The sequence below is a fragment of the Squalius cephalus genome (genome assembly GCF_949319135.1).
Source record: "Squalius cephalus genome assembly, chromosome: 11".
Classification (NCBI taxonomy): Eukaryota; Metazoa; Chordata; class Actinopteri; order Cypriniformes; family Leuciscidae; genus Squalius; species Squalius cephalus.
Genome location: NC_137132.1, coordinates 22,484,450 through 22,503,065, shown reverse-complemented (window position 1 = coordinate 22,503,065; position 18,616 = coordinate 22,484,450). Strand labels below are relative to the sequence as shown.

Sequence of the window (18,616 nt, the reverse complement as noted above, 5' to 3'; positions counted from 1 at the left end):
CTAGAAAATGCTAAACTATAATAACACCTTGGTCTATATGTTTTTATATCTTGGATGTCTTTCCTCCTCAGCATGGTGTTTGACAAACTTGCATACTTTCACATTTGATCTCAACAGTTTACTCTTTCAGATAACAAGCGTATTATTGTTCTTTTTCTCAACAGACAGTGCAGTAAGACCATGACAGTGATTCTCAGAGTAATCCTGGGGCCAGACAGCTGTCAGAGGGTGGTGTTTCCCTCTGGTCTACCTTCAACTGTAACTGACCTAGAGACTGAGATAAAGACTCAATGTAAAATAAAACAATCCTTTCGACTGCAGTTTATGGATACACTTTTTGGCATCGACTTCATGAACCTCACTTCTGTGGAAGAAGTACAAGACAAAGCTACAGTCAAGGTCATATACACATCCTGCAGACCTCTCGATGGAGATCACTGTGCTGACGTTGACTCACTAACCACTCACAATGATGACTCCTTATGTTCTTCTGATGATAGCACCATAATTCTCTCATCGTCACAGTCCACCTCTTCAAGGTCTTCGTGGCCAGATTTTTTTTATGTTCCTCGTTTTTCATATGATGCAGAGTTAAAGCTTGAACAAGCCAACGCAGCTTTCAGAGAAAAGGTGACCCTGCTCATTCCTGATCCAAAGCTCAAGTCCGATATACTAGAAGGGTTGATACAAGCGATAGTCCAGCACAAAGTCTATGTCACAGACAGGGAGTTTGACCAAGTTGCTGAGGCGCTCATCAAGAGGCATCCATGTTTACAAGAGAGAGGCTCAGCTACTGGCTATGGAGGATGGAAGGCCAGCTGTCCAACTACCGCACACATCTCCGGAAAATAGGATGTCCTGAAGTATGTATAAATGCTTTGAAACATAAACCAGACGGTAAACGTAGTCCTGCCTTTGACGTTAAGAAACCAAAGAGGGGTGAAGTGGCCTACTATCCCTCCTTTCCACTTGGGGAGTGCGAAGAATCCCTGGAGACGATGAGGGTTGAACTCATTTCAGATGTCAAGCAGCGTAATAACAGAGAGACAATTAGGGCTAAAATGGAGAAAACGTTTGCATTAAGAAGACAAGAAGTAATACGTTGTGCTCCAATGATCAGCGACTACCAGCTCTCTTTGATGTAATGGAGGCAAGTAAAAAAACTTAACAGTATAAATTGTGAAATCTTGTGTGGTAGATTAAGGTTAGACTAACACTTAGCTCCACTTTGCATGCAATGATGTGGCTTGCAGGCTTATTTTAATGCTTACACAGGTTTATGTATTGTAGTATGTCTGATGTGAAACTGTGCTGGGCCTCCACAGTTAACTACATTCATGTTTGGAAATACTGCATTTGATCTACTCTTAAAGATGAAATTTCTCTAAGGAAAAGAAGCATGAAAATATAAAGATGGTATTTGACAAATAGAGGGATTGTTGCAGCTAAGAAATAATGACATAATAATTAATTCAGTTTAACCACATTTAAATAATATTTCTTCCCAACCTCAGTTTTAGGTGTAACTAATATCTTGTATGCATGTCCCTGTACTAATGTTTCAGATAAATGCAGAGTTTAAACGGATCACCACCATGCCTCTACAGTCAAGGTTCCTCTCACAGTTGGACCTATTCACTGCAAATTTGCTGAAGGTGTTCGAGAAGAGATCAGGGCAGCAGGGAAAGAAGCTGAGAGACATGTCTGTCATGGTGACGGTAAGAATTCTAACTATTTAACTTTCAGTTGCATTTTTTCCCATGTTGGGATTAGGTTGGCAGAGGTGGGTAGAGTAGGCAAAACCTGTACTCAAGTAAATCTGGTCGTCAAAATAATTATTTGAGTTAAGCTTAATTTATACTTCTGCATCAAGTCTACGCCGTAGCCATGCATTTATACTTGTGTGTTGGTTTCGGCGTTGTTCTGCAATTACACCACCAAAACACTAGTTGGTGGTAGCGCTACAGCTTCCATTCTGTCGACTTTTGCCAGCCAAACTGGCTAACTTCCTGTCTAGCTTTCGCTTGCTTAAAGGGGGTAAAATGATATATGTGCGGCTCTTATAGACTTTTCAAATGTTATTGACAAAACGGATCACATTCTGAAAATTTATTTCAAAGCATGGAGCACTTCCTGTGGGCTTGGAGGCATTGCAAGGCTATCCAGCCGACCAATCACAGTTTTGCGGTCCACATCGCTGCGACATGTAGTTACATTTTTGGAGAGGTGCACACTGGGCTAAGCGTAGATTCGACGCAAAAGTATAAATCAAGCTTAGAGTACAAAAGGCTTTACTGAAAAAATGACTTGAGTAGCAAGTAACTTAAGAAATATAAACATAAATAAAAAAACACTAGGGACAAATACTAAATTCATTTTAAAGTCCTAAGTACGCCAATAATTATTATTTGAAAAATGTTCTTGTTGTCTACTGTAATTTTATTATTAGGCAAACAAATCAAACAAACCTATGTATTATGTCCATTGGTAGTCAATTGATGATGAAATGTCTTTACCTTTGCATTCAAATAAAACAACTATCTGTAACTTGGAACAGCTTTGTGTTAAAATGCAGTCATGCTTTGTTTTATTCTCTAAGGATGACATTGATGCTGGTCGGGAATGTGTCATCAAAGGACTCTGCATCTACCTAAACGAGGATCCTGATCATCTCGTGCAGGAGTATGTGGTGAGTGTATAGTGAAGTAATAGTGTAACATTGTTAGGCCCATTTCAGACAGTACTGCCCAGGCTGGAATACACTACACAACTTTTAAAATCTGAACAGATTTTTAAACAGCAGGCATCATACACTTGCTGACTTTGTGAATGATTACAGAGGAAAAATGGGCATCATACACTACAAGACTTGCAAGTCATTCCGATCACAACAAACTCACGCAGAAACGTGCCTCGTTGCTAAAAAAAAAAAAAAAAAGTTACATGCTTGATATTTTTTAAATGTCTTGTATACATTTCTAATCCCAAAGGTGAAAACTACAAATCACAGAGCTTCCAGTATAGGATAGGTGCATGTCTTATCTCCAGGATAGTGTCAGAATTGTCTGAAGCACTGCATAGGGTGACCAAACGTCCTGTTTTCCCAGGACATGTCCTGTTTTCACATCCTGTCCTGGCTGTTTTTTATAAAGTGATGAAAATGTCCTGGTTTTCATTATTTTTCATTGGTCCATTAAGCGTGTACTTTAAATACACGCTTGCCTTTGCACACAAAACATATGAAACTGGCTTCGGCTTCGTCCCATCTTGTTATATCAGCGCGTTCCTCAATCCGCAGCAGCAAGCAGACAGCACGTCAGAATACAGAGGCCTGTGTGTGTGTGTGTGTGTGTGTGTGTGTGTGTGTGTGTGTGTGTGTGTGTGTGTGTGTGTTCATCTCAGCCTCATTGGTCTGTCACTGCTCGTCAATGTCAGAATATTTGGAATGACCAATCAAATCAAAGTAGGCGGAATTTACGTTCACAGAAGATCAGGGTTCTCAAGTCTCACGCATTGGCCGTGAGACACACGCAATTCAACCAGTTCACACGCTCACACGCCACACCGTGTATTTCTCACGCTAAAAAGGCAATGTCAACCAAGTTGTCCTGCAAGCTTTATATATAACGTTGTATACGAGGCGCGGGCACACAAAGTGAAGTTTTCTGCCGCCAGCACGTATTTCGGCCAGATTGAGTTCGTTAATAGGCAACACAGATGCGCGAAGACACTGAAGTTTACGGAATATTCTCGGCCGCCGTACGTTCGTTACTAGGTAACCAACAACATCGCGCGAACACTTGTGAATGATGGAGAAGGTAAGTTGGAAGAAAGCTCGTCTAACATTTTTAGGCTAGAACATTTAATATATAGCCCATCGTATACATTATTATTGATGCAGTCAAAAACTCTACAACTACTTTGCAACCAGGCCAGAAGCTTTGGCTCAGTTTGGCTAGCTTACGTTATCTGAAACTAAGGGAAATGTTAGTGGGTATGGGAAGGAATGAAGATGTATTTCTTCATTTTATTTTAAATAAATTTAAATGTATTTATTTTATTTTAAATTATATATTATACTGTATTAATCTTTCTAGTTACATTAAGGCTACATGTATTAAAGCAGAGTGCTCTGGGTAATATTTTATATCCTGTCAAAACATACATTAATCATTGCCATTGCATTTGTATTTTTCAAACACTTACAACACAAAACACATTTCATAAGCTGGAGTGTGTACTCTTGTGTACACACACAAACACACACACACACACACACACACACACACACACACCTTAATAATACTCTAATATGTCATTTGTTCACAATGTCCCACCACACAATAAATCATTATACCATTTCGACTAGACACATTCAAAATGCAAAAAGATTTGTTTTTCAAAAACTGTTTGGAGAAATTTGTTATATTTTTGTAATTTTTGTATAACTTATTTGTAGTTTTGAAATATAACATTAAAGAGTATATTTGATGTGATGAATTGCTCTGTCATTTATCAGATTTACCAATTGTTATAATTTCAATTTGCGCTGGATAATTTGGGTAAAATTGGGGGGCGGGGACAGATGGGGGCGTGGCTCCATTATGGCTCCTCCCCCAACTGCATGTGATCTCACTTCAAGCTTTTGATAAAACTTGAGAACCCTGGAATTTTAGCAGCGTGACTCGATGCTTCAGTTTACTGTCAAGTGCGAGATAAGATGTAAGTAGCTAACAGCATTAAAAAAAAAAAAGCCCAAATATAAATTCACAGATGATTTACAGAGAAAATTCATGTGTTTTCGTTTCAGTCGGGATCCGTGTAAAGCAGAATGCATGAACTGCAAAGCTGGCACGCACGTGTCAGTGTCAAATAAAGGTGCTAGCGAGCGACCTAGAAGCCCACATAAAGAAAATAGCCTAATAGAGACAGAGCGTATTTAGGCCACGCCCACACCAGGGGGGAAAACAATCAACTGTCAACAACAAAAACTGTCTCCACTGACTTTGCATTGCAAGAGGCTGCCTCCTTGTCATTTCTGACTTATAACAAACAAAAAAACAATGTCGAAAAGCTGCTATGTGACAAGGTGTACAGCAAACAAACTAAAAAACCCAGATATAAGTTTTTAATAATCTGTCGACCCCTGCACTGGAGCAATTGGGACGTAATTGGCGACATTATAGCTTAGCTTACAGAAATATAATAAAACAGACATTTGGATATTTGACTTACCAGTGACAAAATGTTTACTGCATTTTTTAGTGCATACTGAGTGTCAGGATCCCACTATTTACCCATTCGTTCCAGCCTGTACTCACTTTTGTGTCCTTAAACGCTTGTTTTTTGGGGGTCAACAGATTATAAAAACTTATTTCTGTTTTTTTTTTAGCTTGTTTGCTGTACACCTTGTCACACAGCAGCTTTTAGGCATTTTTCTGTCTTTTGTTATAAGTCATAAATGACAAGGAGGCAGCCTCTCGCAATGCAAAGTCAATGGAGACAGTTGGATTGTTTTCCCGCCCAGTGGGCATGGTCTTCATGATTATGACGCGTTGCGCTCTGTCTCTATAGGCTACAAGAGAACATCAGGAGGATTGAAATTGTTTTTTTTTTACTGAAATAGTGTAGTAGATTTTTTATTTTAGTAGTAGATTTTTAACCTATGGCCATGAAAAGAAATAGTGTCATGTAAAAGGTGTTAAAAGCTAAACTTTTTTTTTTTTTAAATAGTATCCTATTGTTGCGGGCCAAACATTGAATGGAATTTTACTTTATTACTTTATGTATTAAAGTACAATAACATAGTTGCAAGGTTGTGAATGCATTTGCCAAGTATTTTTTGATGCATTCACCCCCAACCACGCCCCCACCCCTTAACCACGCCTCCCCAAACCACGCCCCCGTCCTCTTTTCTGAAAACTAAAATATGGTCACCCTAGCACTGCACAAGTAGCCTACTTAAAGATGATTATCTAAAGGTAAACTTTGGGACATTGTGGCCAACAAACAAACATCACAGCAGAACCATTGCGCATCTCCGAGCAACACAGCAGTTATTAAATGTTATTGTTATTAAATGAATCGCCATTTTTGAATCAATGTTTAAATAACCCTTTCATAAAGACAGTCACTTTCTTTTTTCTTTGAATGAATCAGCTGTCTGAACAAATCGAATGAATCATGAATGAGTGACTCATTTACTCACACATTTTGCCACCATTTACTGGCGGGTTAGTTTTATATCTAGAATTATGATTTATTTTTTGTTGATACTGATTTCATATAATTGGTAAGAGTTAATATTCTGATTAAAATTATTGATAAAATGTTAGAATTTGACATGAATGGTGATGCACAATTTTAGGCTAATAGGGTTAGAAAAAAATGCCCTTGAAATCAATTTATGATAAATATGCTGATTCACGCACAGTGAAAGCTGAAAGAACGCTGATAAGGATATTGCTTCTAAATAAATTACATTTACACAATTACAATTCTTTTTTCTTTCTGAATACATAACTGAATAGGTAACTAAATTGTCTGACCGATAATAACCGGAGGACAAGCACAGGCTTATGAAACAATTATAGATTTTTGTCAGTTTATGCTTAATTGGTTGTTTCTCAATTAAACACTAGGTAGTCAGTGAAACTAATTTAGAAAACGCAGCATGTACCTACTTTTTTTTCTCACTTATAGACACCAAAAACTGGAATGGCTTTTTCCCCCGGTTTTACTGTCTACACTACAACACTGCAACCGGCGTTTCTGAAAATCCTCACCCTGGCAGGGGTTTTCAAAAATGTTCGGTTTCAGTGACCTGATACTGTGTTTCCGTGTGGACGAACGGCCGAACCGCGTAAAAAAAGTCACGGTTCTAAAAATACCCTTGTCCGTGTGGATAAGGCCATAGTGTGAGCTGTTTTGATTTCTCCACAAGTCTCTCACACACTGCACGAGCATTAACTGTCGTCACCTGTTGCTGTTCACAATCCATTATCAGTTGGCGTTAACACTGAATGTAATACAATCAATCATTCGCAGCTATTGATGTTTTAATCAGGCTATGCATTCACTTATCGCGTAAAAGCGATAATGTCGAGCCCTGGATAATGATAAATATTAACATAATAATCAGTGAATAAAGATAAATGTTTACCTCAGAATGTGGTACTATCTCAAGCAAATCAGTACTTACGTGGTTGATTTAGCTCTATTGCGATCGCCGGCCAGCTTTTTCCTTTGTCTGCTCTGTTGTGGTAACAGTTGTCATCGTCCACATTATAGAGACACTTGTACTCCTGCCACAGCTGAATCAGTTTTTCCTCCATGGCGGAGCTCCACTTTGTGGTCTTGTAAGGCTGAATCACAATTCTCTGTCTTACCCCTTCCCCTTACCCCTTCCCCCTTCCCCTTAGATTTGCACATTCACGTGAGAGTAAGGGCTATCCCAATTCTCATTTTGATCTAGGGGTAGGGCTAAGGGGAAGGGGTAGATACCCCTTAAAACCAAGAATTTTCGCGAGCTTACTTGAAACCAAGTGGTACCCAGAATGCACTGCGAAACCGGCAACAATAGCGGGCATACCATCAAGAGAGTCCCATAAATGTAAGTATTTTCGGCTTAAATGATTGATTGAAAAATTATGACAGTCTTGTTTTGTGCTCTACACAGTCATGTACATATATATTTGCAACCATGTTGTTAATTGAAACGTTTTTAAACGTTTTTAAAAATCGCTAGTCTGCTACGCTAGGCTATGCTAACAATACATTGCTGGTTTGCACAATCAGTCCCGCATTTCTCTGACTAGCCTTGAATGGACTCCATGCATGTCTACAGTTTTAATTAAACTCCATAACCAGTGAATTTCCTTTTCCCCGGACATGTCCAGCCAGGATTTCGAAATCGCCCAAAATGTCCGGGATTCGGCTTTTGCTTTCTACAGTCGCCATTCATTATGTGTACATTATTTGACACTGACACGTATGTGCCAGCTTTGCAGGTCATGCATTCAGCTTCAAACGGATCCCGACCGATACGAAAACACAGGAATTTAAGCAATGCTAAAACGCACATAAACCGATCACTTGTTTAGCGTTCATGTACATTAAACACTAACGTTACATTCAGATTCACCGATTTTAATGAATTCAGTCCGATTGAAACAACACCTTGTGCATGTAAACATAATGAATAGCGACGGCAGAAAGCAAAAGCCGAATCCCGGACATTTTGGGTGATCCCATAAGTCTCCATTTCTTCTCAAATTTTTTGTGATTTTGCATCCTTAATTTCCTTTCCTGGTAAACGTATTATGATTGTATTATGATTTCCGGTTTCAGTAGCGACGCGTCAAACACCACAAAATGTATTCTTAAAGGATAATTCCAGTATTTAGCACTTTGAGTCTCTTTCTGGTTTGTTTTGGATGAACTAGAGTGGTGGACCCTAGTGATGGTGAAATGAAGCTTTGTGAAGCACTGGGGCTTTCCCCCTCGACTGTATCATAAAATGGTTCATTACTCAAAGCTTTTCAACACGTTGCACACTAACGACATCTTGTGGTAAAAAGCTGGAAAAGGAAGCGGTCAAAGGCGATTCTAAATGAGTCAAAAAGTCGAGACAGGACCCATTGTCAAAATTTCTGTGTCCACCACTGTGTCCACCACAGTTCATCCAAAACAAACCAGATAAGAGACTCAAAGTGCTAAATACCGGAATTATCCTTTAAATCGGCTCAAAATATCAAACATGTTTTGATATCCTCCGACTGGATGGAATCATAGTCTGAAGCTATAAATCAGAGTCTGTGCCCATCATATACTACGTAATTTTCTGTAAATTCTGTCAACTCCGAAAACACTAAATTTGCAGACTAGAGCGGACATTCGGCAACTACTGCAGACTTATCCAGATCACAAATTGGGACAAAAATCTGAGCAAAAGTCATGCAGTGTATTCCAGCCTTAAAGGGCACCTATTATGCAAAATTCACTTTTACATGGTGTTTGAACATAAATGTGTGTTGGCAGTGTGTGAGCAAAACCACCCTAGAATGATAAAAATCCACCCAGTAGTTTTTTTACTATCTCAATAAATCATAAGCACTGTCTCAGAACACCCTGTTCTAGATTTTCCTCACTGTGAGGTAGAAATGAGCTAAGCCCCACCGACGTGATTTGATTGACATCTGGTTTTGGCATAGACCCCGCCCTCGGTGATCTGCATCCTCCATTGTTTCAACGACAGCCGGTAATGTCTCCTAAGAAGTGTGTTGTGGGATGTAAGAATGGACATACTAGTCTTCACTGACATCAGAGCCACTGAAAACGCAGCGGATGGATTTTATTTATGAAGAAAAGGCACCACTTAAACTTCCTAAATACGAGATTCATTTTCTGACTGACTGTTAACGAGGGTCAAAGTTAATCCTAGAGTGTGGATCGTTGCCTAATTCGCGATCCAACGTCACCTCCAGAAAAAGTAAGTGTATTTTATGATTTTTGAGCAAATAGTCATTTCAATCGATGTCAGCCAGTTCAACAACAAATGCGTCTAAAGCTATATATTGTCGTCGTCATAGGATGTCTCAACAAACAACGTCAGACAGTTTTATATCACGTAGGCATTTTTTTTGCAGCATTTACAAATGTAAATAAATTAAGGTCTGCTCTATCTCCATAGACAGTAGGCTATATAAACGTCTATCTCCCTCCCCTTAAGAAATAAATAAAAAAATTTGTTTGTACTTCACAGTAGTGTGTGTGTGTGTGTGTGTGTGTGTGTGTAGTTTCAAAAAATTGCGCGAACGTTATCACAGTTCGTGTGTGTGTGTGTGTGTGTTGCACATCCATAATGGCAAAAGGGACGCGATTAAAACTTTGTAAGTACATAAATGTATCAAATAACCATTGCGAGACGTTTAGTCCATTCTCATTCGTGTTTATTCTGTGCCGGACTCTCTTCATCATCTAGGTCCAGCAGCAGGGCGGGGATATGCAGCTCATTTACATTTAAAGTGGTACACGACAAAACAGCTCTTTTTAAAACAGGCCCCAAAAATGACATTTTCAAATGGTTATAATAAATTAACTGTGGGGTATTTTGTGCTGAAACTTCACAAATGCATTCTGGGGACACCCAAGACCAATATTACATCTTCTAAAAAGGGGCATAATAGGTGCCCTTTAAGATATGACATTCTCCTATTGACTCCTGTTGTTTTAACAGAGAATGAAATTAATGGGGACACTTTAATGAACCTAACTAAAACTATGATAGCTAATATAATTCCCAAAAAAGAAGGATAAAGTTAAATTCATAAGATTACAAGTAAACCTAAAGACTGCAATGCCCACCAAGACCACGCACACCAATCATAAGTAAGTTTATTACATCTAGTATGTGGACACCTCTTTTAATTATTAATAACTATTTTAATTACTTAATAGGTTGTACTGAAACTAACATGGTAATGTTGTTGTTTTGTTATACTTTTTTAACATGCGTATATGGTGTTTAAAGACACCTAATGTAAACTGGGACTGATGATGATTATTATTATTAGTTGTAGTAGTAGTAGTAGTATTACAATTAGTATTAGGCTAGTATATAAGTATGATCTGAGCTCTAACTAGTGTTTTACATCTAAAAGCTACAATCCTAGGGAGGCAAGTTAATAAAGAGTAAGAAAGACTTTTATTTTTTCTATAAAGGTAGAGAATGCAGTCAGACAAGGCGAGACAGGCATGTGAAGTGGAATGCATGTATGAGGAAGAATGTAGGGCTGAGGAAGGCAAAGCACATACATTTTCTCATCAAAACACCACAGACCAGGCCACACATATCCAGGCCCATCATCATCATTACCTCTAGATCTCAGAACTCCCCGCCCAGCTTTTCAAGAACCTTGCTGAGTTTGTAAGCCATATCAATTAATCTGTGATGGCACCACTCTTTCATCTGCAGACAGATGGTCTTCTTCAGCTATGTTTTAGAGCAGATGTAGACAGCAGCAAGACCAGCTCAAGTCAACATGACAGAGATACCACACACGGACCACAGCATAACACCAAGTTGTAGGAATGCCTTTTGTTTTAACAGTCTTACATAAAACTATCCCTCACCCAAGCAACTACACTAATGGAATTAACTAGGGTCCAGAGTGCCTCACAATTGACCATTCATAAAGACCCGCCCCCTTTAGCTACTGTTGCTATGTCCGCCAAACCATGTTCTCGCGCAGTGAAAAATATACCGCGGAGCAGAGAGGACACTGACAACATGCTGACAGACAGTCAGAGCAGGTTACTTTTGATATAACTTTCAAATTTGGTAATTAAAAAAAAAAAGATATTTAAACAATAAATACAGTTTTGTGGCTTTAATGTGTCGTGACAGATCGCTGTAGAGCCTCAGTTAAAGCTACTCGTGAACCGATCATCTCTTCCTTCTTTTTAATTTATAGCATCAAATAAACATGATTGAACATCAGAAGGAATGTTGTTTCAACCGTGGAAAGACGTCAGTACACACAGTTTTTCAAGTTCAAATCCACCAATCTACTAACTCTCCTCACTGCTTTGTCGGACAGCAATGGCGGATTCGACGGATGGTGGATTATGATTCGTCCGATCGCCTCTCAATCAAACTCCCTGCGAAGGGTGAATTGTGGCATGATGCCAGAAAGTCCCATCTCACTGCAAACGAAGTACTACTAACCCCAAAAAAATCTTCACTGAGCACTTTTACCTAGCCTTCAAAGGTAATACTGTTACAAAATATGGCAAAGAAATGAGGGCAATGTCATCCAACTCATGGAAAACCAAGAGCATGCTGAGGAGAGGTCAGGCCTGATGATCCTGAACATCCTTGGTTGGCAGCTATCCCAGATGGCATTAGGGCTGGACGACATGGCCAAAATTTATATCACTATACATTTCTTCATTTCGGTTGAAACAATATAATTCCGATATCGATATGAACAATATAAAAGCCTCAGAAAATCTGCCAAGAACGCCCACAACAGATGTCTGTAGCCTACCCATAAACTTCTGAAAAATGAATTTGCCATGAATTTCCCAAGTCTCTGAAACCTCCTCCTAGTAAACTACATAATATTTTAGAAATAAAAATGGTAAAAATTGTAACAGGGCTGTTCTAGATGGGGATTGAACCCAGGTCTCATGTGTTCAAAATCACTGAATTAACTGATTGAGCTAACTCCCCGATTAATGAACACAAGGGCAGAGGTAGTCAAAAAGCAAGGAGTCGTAGATCTTCAACAAAAGACAATCTATACTGATGAAAAGTACAACAAAACAAAGGAAGCTGGGCTTCCAAGAAACAGTGAAAAGAAAAATAGACACAAGGGTCCAAAGACTTAAAATTCAACAGACTTAGCTTGCAACGTGCAACATAGAATCAAGACTTAATAAAGCTGCTTCTTCTTCTTCTTCTTCTTCTTCTTCTTCTTTTATTGGCGACTTGCAACCATATGGAGCATTATCGCTACCTACTGTATCTTAATTACATATACTTAAATCCTTGTGTTCAGTCCAGTTTGTTGTAAAAAAGATGAGATGTGTTTAAGTACCATCTTTCCGGAGTTATTTGAAAAAATAGTTGTAATGTCCATTTGTTTAAATCCTTGTTCCAGTCCATTCCTTAAAGCCAGTCTTTGAGTTGAGTATTTAACATACAAACAGCACATGTTCCACAGTTTCCAGTTGACTGCGTGCCTCACAATTTCCAGATGAATGTTTTCCAATAAGGTGCAGAGATGCATTTAACTTGTGTTGCCTAGTCTAATTCTGCTAAATTGACACTGTTCTCTCCTGCTCTTCCCCAATGACTTTTCCTCCCCCACTTTCTGCTGTATCTTATATAAATGTCTTCCTTTATTTCCATTATCTCATAAACTCTGCCACTGTATCTTAATTTTGCCCGTACATATGGTTTGATCTCTACTTTACTAACTGGTACTGCCACCTCTACCTGATTTACTTTCAACTAGGGATGGCTGACGCGAAACTGACGTTCCGAAGCTTTTCGAGATCCCGAAGCGCAGATGTTTCGAAACACTGATCCGAAGCGTGATTCAGAACACCCATGTCACGTGACTACGGCTAAATGAAGCTTCGGAGTGTTTCACAAGTGTTTCGACAGGTGGCATGGTCCGCCGAATCAGCGTTTGATTGACAGGGTCGGGAACAGACCACACAATCGCACAAAAATGAAGTCAACGCATCTTGACCTTGTGGGTTTTTGTGAGAGGAGTTTGATTTTGAGATAGCGGATTTTTGGTGATATAGTGACATTTATAGTGCAATTTGTTTAGTTATATTTAGGCTTACATTTAAATGTACACATTGACTGATAGGCTAGAGACAGACAGAGTATACATATAGTGACATTAATATATGCATAGACAGAAATATATATAGACAGATAAATGAATAGATAGATACATATATAGATACATAGATAGATTAATAGATAGATACATATATAGATACATAGATAGATTAAGAGATAGATAGATAAATAAAAATGGAGGCTCCACAGAAGAGATGCCGTACATCTGTGGTGTGGGAGCATTTCCATTTGGAAACCCCAAATAAAGTGAGATGTATGTATTGTGATAGGCAGCTAGCCTACTGCAACAATACATCATCCATGATGCACCATTTGAGGAGCACTCATCCTGCCATTTTGCAGGGTGCAGAGGATGGTAGCTGTAACAGTCACCAGCTGGAGTGCCTTCGAGAGCCACCAGAGGCCACTCCACACTAGACTGTGATCACTCCTTCAAACACTACATTTCCCATAACGCACTGCCTGGACTCATCAGCACTTATCTCTTTCACCTGTTTCTCATCACCTTGTTTCACTCACACCATAAATACCTGGTTTTCACATTCACTCATCGCGAAGTCTTGTTGTACTGTTAGTCTGCATTTCTGAGCGGTTTTCCCGTGTTTGTTTTCTGTTTTTGACCCTGGATTGTTTATCGTTTCTCACTCTGTTCAGCCTGCCCCTATCTGGATTGTTTATAGTGATGGCCAAATTAAGCGTTTCGAAGCATTATTGCTTTCTGATACAATAATGTTTCTAACATTCAACTGACTTAATATTAATTACTTGTTTATTGAACTGTAACTGTATCATATGTTATAAATATAAAAACACATTCTGAATGTATGGAAGGCGAACGGGGCCAAAAGTCTTTAAACGAAACGCGTGATTTTTGACCGCGTCAACACGCACTGTTTGTCGGCGTTATCGTGACAATTTTTTACGTGTTTCTTTTGTACGTGTTGACACGCCCATTCTGGTCGTGTTAAGGCGACAGTTATGGTCGCGTTACTTTAGTAGCCTACGTGTAAAGACGCACAGTTTTACCATGTTAAGACGACCAGTTTGAACGTGTTTCTCAACGCGCACATTATAGCCATGTTCGAACTTGTAATATGTTTTTAAAGCAGACTTACTTTTAGATTTACCCACATTTTAATCATTTATTTTATTGTGGCCTTTTTTTTTTACTGATATCTTAACTGCTCGAGTAAATTAATTAATGTTACATTGTAAATTAAGTAAATGCTATATATTCCATATTATACAATATAATTTATTTATATGGCTTATTAAATGTTTAAGTTATTGGCTTATCATTTTCAAAAGTATATAACTTACACAGCATAGGCTAACTGAACACACACAGAGAGAGAGAGAGAGAGAGAGAGAGAGAGAGAGAGAGAGAGAGAGAGAGAGAGAGAGAGAGAGAGAGAGAGAGAGAGAGAGAGAGAGAGAGAGAGAGAGAGAACTTTATTCACTTTAACATAATAATGTTTTTGTAATTTGGCAAAACCTTTTATTATCATATTTTTTTCAGAGCTGTTGTGTAAACAAATAAAAATAAAAATAAAATAAGACAGTAGGTTAAACTATGTCCTCAGAACAAGAGTAGCCTAAAGTGTCTGTTTTATCGATAAAAGCCAATAACCAACTGGATAGAAACAAACTTCTTAAAATTAATTTTCACTTTGTGAATCACAAGTGGTGATAAATGTTTTTAAAGTCTATAAACTGTATTTTAAACACAAATTGAGACGGGGCGGCGACAGAGAATTTTTAACGCATGTGCTGAGATCATTGACAGGGGAGCTATATATATATATATATATATATATATATACACAGTGGTTGACAAAATTGATGGCACCCCTGATAAATATGATAAAAAATGGCTTTAAAAAATAAATCTGCATTGTTTATCCTTTTGATCTTTCATTAAAAAAATTCACAAAAATCTAACCTTTCATTGAAGTAAAAGAATTGAAAGTGGGGGCAAATCACATTACAAAATAAATGTTTTTCTCCAAAACACGCTGGCCATAATTGTTGTCACCCTGTTATTAAATACTTTTTGCAACCTCCCTTTGCCAAGATAACAGATCTGAGTTTTCTTCTATAATGCCTGATGAGTTTGGAGAACACCTGACGAGAGATCGGAGACCATTCCTGCATACAGGATCTCTCCAGATCCTTCAGATTCACAAGTTCATGTTGGTGCTTCTTCTCTTCAGTTCACTCCACTCATCAGGTCAGGGAACTGGGACGGTCATAGAAGAAGCTTCATTTTATGCTTAGTTACCCATTTTTGTGTTGATTTTGATGTTTGTTTTGGACCGTTGTCCTGATGGAAGATCCAACCACGGCCCATTATAAGATTTCTAGCAGAAGGCGTCAGGTTTTAAATTTTTTATCTGTTTGTATTTGCCAGAATCCATAATACCATGTATCTGAACAAGATGTCCAGGACCTCCAGCAAATAAATAGGCCCACAACATATAAGATCCAGCAGTATATTTAACCGTAGGCATGGGGTACTTTTTATCCCTGTTTGCACCAAACACATCTGGTGAGTTTGCTGCCAAAAAGCCCTTTTTTTGGTTTCATCTGAACATAGAATCCGGTCCCTTTTGAAGTTCCAGTCGTGTCTGACAACTGAATATGCTGGAGTTTATTTTTGGAGGAGCGAGGAGGATTTTTCTTGAACCCTCCCAAACAACATGTGGGGATGTAGGGGTTGTTTGATAATTTTCTTTTAGGCTTTCTGACCCCAAGACTCAACTAATCTCTGCAATTCTCCATCTATGATCCTTGAAGAGTCTTTGGCCAATCAAACTTTCCTCCTCACCGTCCATTAAGAAAATATAGACACACGTCCTCTTCCTAGCAGATTCGTCACATCTTTAGTTTATTATAACTTCTTAATTATTGCCCTGATGGTCAAAATGGGGATTTTCAATGCTTTAGCTATTTTCTTACAGCCACTTTCTATTTTGTGATGCTCAACAATCTTTTGATGCACATCAGAACTATATTCTTTGGTTTTACTCCTTGTGATGGATGATTAAGGGAATTTGGCCTTTGTGTTTCCTCATATATAAACTCCTGTGAAACAAGAAGTCATAGCTGGACAATTTCATGTTCCTAGTCACCCTGGTGTGCTAAAAAAGGTAAATATTAATGAGAATATACTTCAGAGATATTTTTCTCATAAAAAATTCTAGGGGTGACAACAATTATGGCCAGCGTGTTTTGGAGAAAAACATTTATTTCATAATGTGATTTACCCCCCAATTTCAATTCTTTTACTTCAATGAAAGGTTAGACTTTTGCAAATTTTTTGAAGGAGAGATCAAAAGGATAAATAATGCAGATTTATTTTTTACAGCCATTTTTTATCATATTTATCAGGGGTGCCATCAATTTTGTCAACCACTGTATATATATATATATATATATATATATATATATATAGCCTACTATTAATAAATGAGAAAAACTTTCAATTATTTTAATGATCACAATTAAAGTTTTAATTTTATTAAATTGAACAAGCGCAACATTCAGCATTCAATCAAATATTCTAAAAGATGTATTAATAATAATGTTATTTCAACATAATAGCCTATCTCGTTATTTCGACATAATATGTGTGCGTGGTGCAACAAGCAAGATGTGCATTTGTAAATCCGGTGACGCGTGTATTGATTTTTATTAATAAACTAGTGTTTTCTGTCAGTGTCGACTGCAAAGATGAAGTTGACGATCGCCATATTCGTAGTGAACGCGCCTAGAGAGAAATGCACAATGGATTACATAATCAGAGAGTAGCCTAGCCTTTTTCTGTTCGTTTTGAATTATTTCGTTAAAAGACATTTCAAGCTTTTTGTATTTGATGTATTTCTCATGTCTGTGTGAGGACATTTACGCGTGTCCGGGCCAAGTGGATTTTTTTGAAGGGGCAAGTGAAAGAGAATTTTACTTGCCCGACCGGACAAATAGCCTGATTAATAAAACGTCACTAACAAAAAAATACTATTCTGCATTCATTTAGTGTAAGTGGCGACTGATAGTGAATACAATAGCCTAATAGCCTAGGCTTCTGACTCTAACAAGTTTCTGCGCGCCTAATTTGGAAACAAATGAAACATTCAGAATGTGTTTTTATATTTATAACATATGATACAGTTACAGTTCAATAAACAAGTAATTAATATTAAGTCAGTTGAATGTTAGAAACATTATTTGTTCTATTTCAGCAGTGAAAATAGTTCCACAGCATATCTCAAAGGAAAATCTCAAACCGTGTTTCATTACCGAATGATTCAGTGTTTTGAACGAATCAGTTGAGTCAAAGATTCAATGAATTCCTATTAATTTACAACTGCCTCATCCCTGAATGAATCAGCCGTTTGAATGAATAGTTTGAATAAATGACTCACTCGTTAAGACGGTCGGCTGCCTCACTCGGCTGTTTATAAATATTATTTCTATGTACAAATAATATTTCTTATTTGTATATTCAAAAAATATTTTAAATAATCTCATTACATTATTTAATGCAGTTTAATTTGATTGGTAACAGCCCTTTAGCATCTTATTATTCTAATGAAAGATGAAGCATAGGCCTATATTTAAAACGATTAGGGAAAATGCCCTTTATAAAGATTAAAATATCATAAATATGCCGATTTATATACGTTAAAGCTGACTGAACAGTGATGAGAATACTGATTCTTAATATTATATTACGTAATTATATTTACAACACACACAAAAAAAAATCTCATTTTTTTCCTGTTCAAACAAATGTTTTTACTCGGACAAGTGAATGACCGACCGAAGGACAAATGAAAAGGCTTAATGTTGAGCCCTGGTATATATATTTTTATTATTATTCATTTATTTACCCATAAACCTGTCTTTAGGAAGCCATAAGTTACAGTGGCAAGAATAACTTTGTGAAACCTTTGGGGGTGGTGGACGGGGTTTAAATTAAGACGGGTAGGCCTATGCCTTAATCTAGTTAAACGTGCATTTCTTTTCTTTTATTCCACAGCTGATGTGTGCAGTTTTTTATTGCTTACATTCAAATAATTTTCTGTTGTTTTGTTTTTTAATTGCAGTCCTTTTCTTCTGCCATTCATGCTTATCAGCGCTGTGCAATCTTAAGCTTTTCTTAGTTCAGCTGCACACAGTCTGAAAAGTTTTTTTGACGGTTTGCTAAAATAAAAGAGCCATTCTAAGATCCAT

General features: G+C 37.8%; 2 protein-coding genes across 8 annotated transcripts in view; one reads left to right on the top strand and one right to left on the bottom strand.

Annotated features, from left to right (window-relative positions):
- Positions 1–18,616, bottom strand: part of LOC307166685 (NXPE family member 3-like) — a 54,632-nt gene that overhangs the window by 10,531 nt on the left and 25,485 nt on the right. The gene's annotated exons all lie outside the window — the stretch shown is intronic.
- The window catches only part of LOC307166688 (uncharacterized protein), a 40,524-nt gene that overhangs the window by 8,718 nt on the left and 13,190 nt on the right, over positions 1–18,616 (top strand). For 4 of the 7 annotated variants that reach the window (XR_013822673.1, XR_013822675.1, XM_079885197.1 and 1 more), the window contains 3 exons: positions 165–1,150; positions 1,566–1,718; positions 2,600–2,689. Coding sequence is in view for 2 of the 7 variants with exons in the window: in XM_079885197.1 (XP_079741323.1) it covers positions 1,145–1,150; positions 1,566–1,718; positions 2,600–2,689 (249 nt within the window). In the remaining 5 variants the exon portion in view is untranslated. Of the gene's footprint in view, positions 1–164; positions 1,151–1,565; positions 1,719–2,599; positions 2,690–9,212; positions 9,491–18,616 lie in introns of all 7 variants that reach the window. The other 3 variants (XR_013822674.1, XR_013822676.1, XR_013822677.1) reach the window with 1 other exon arrangement.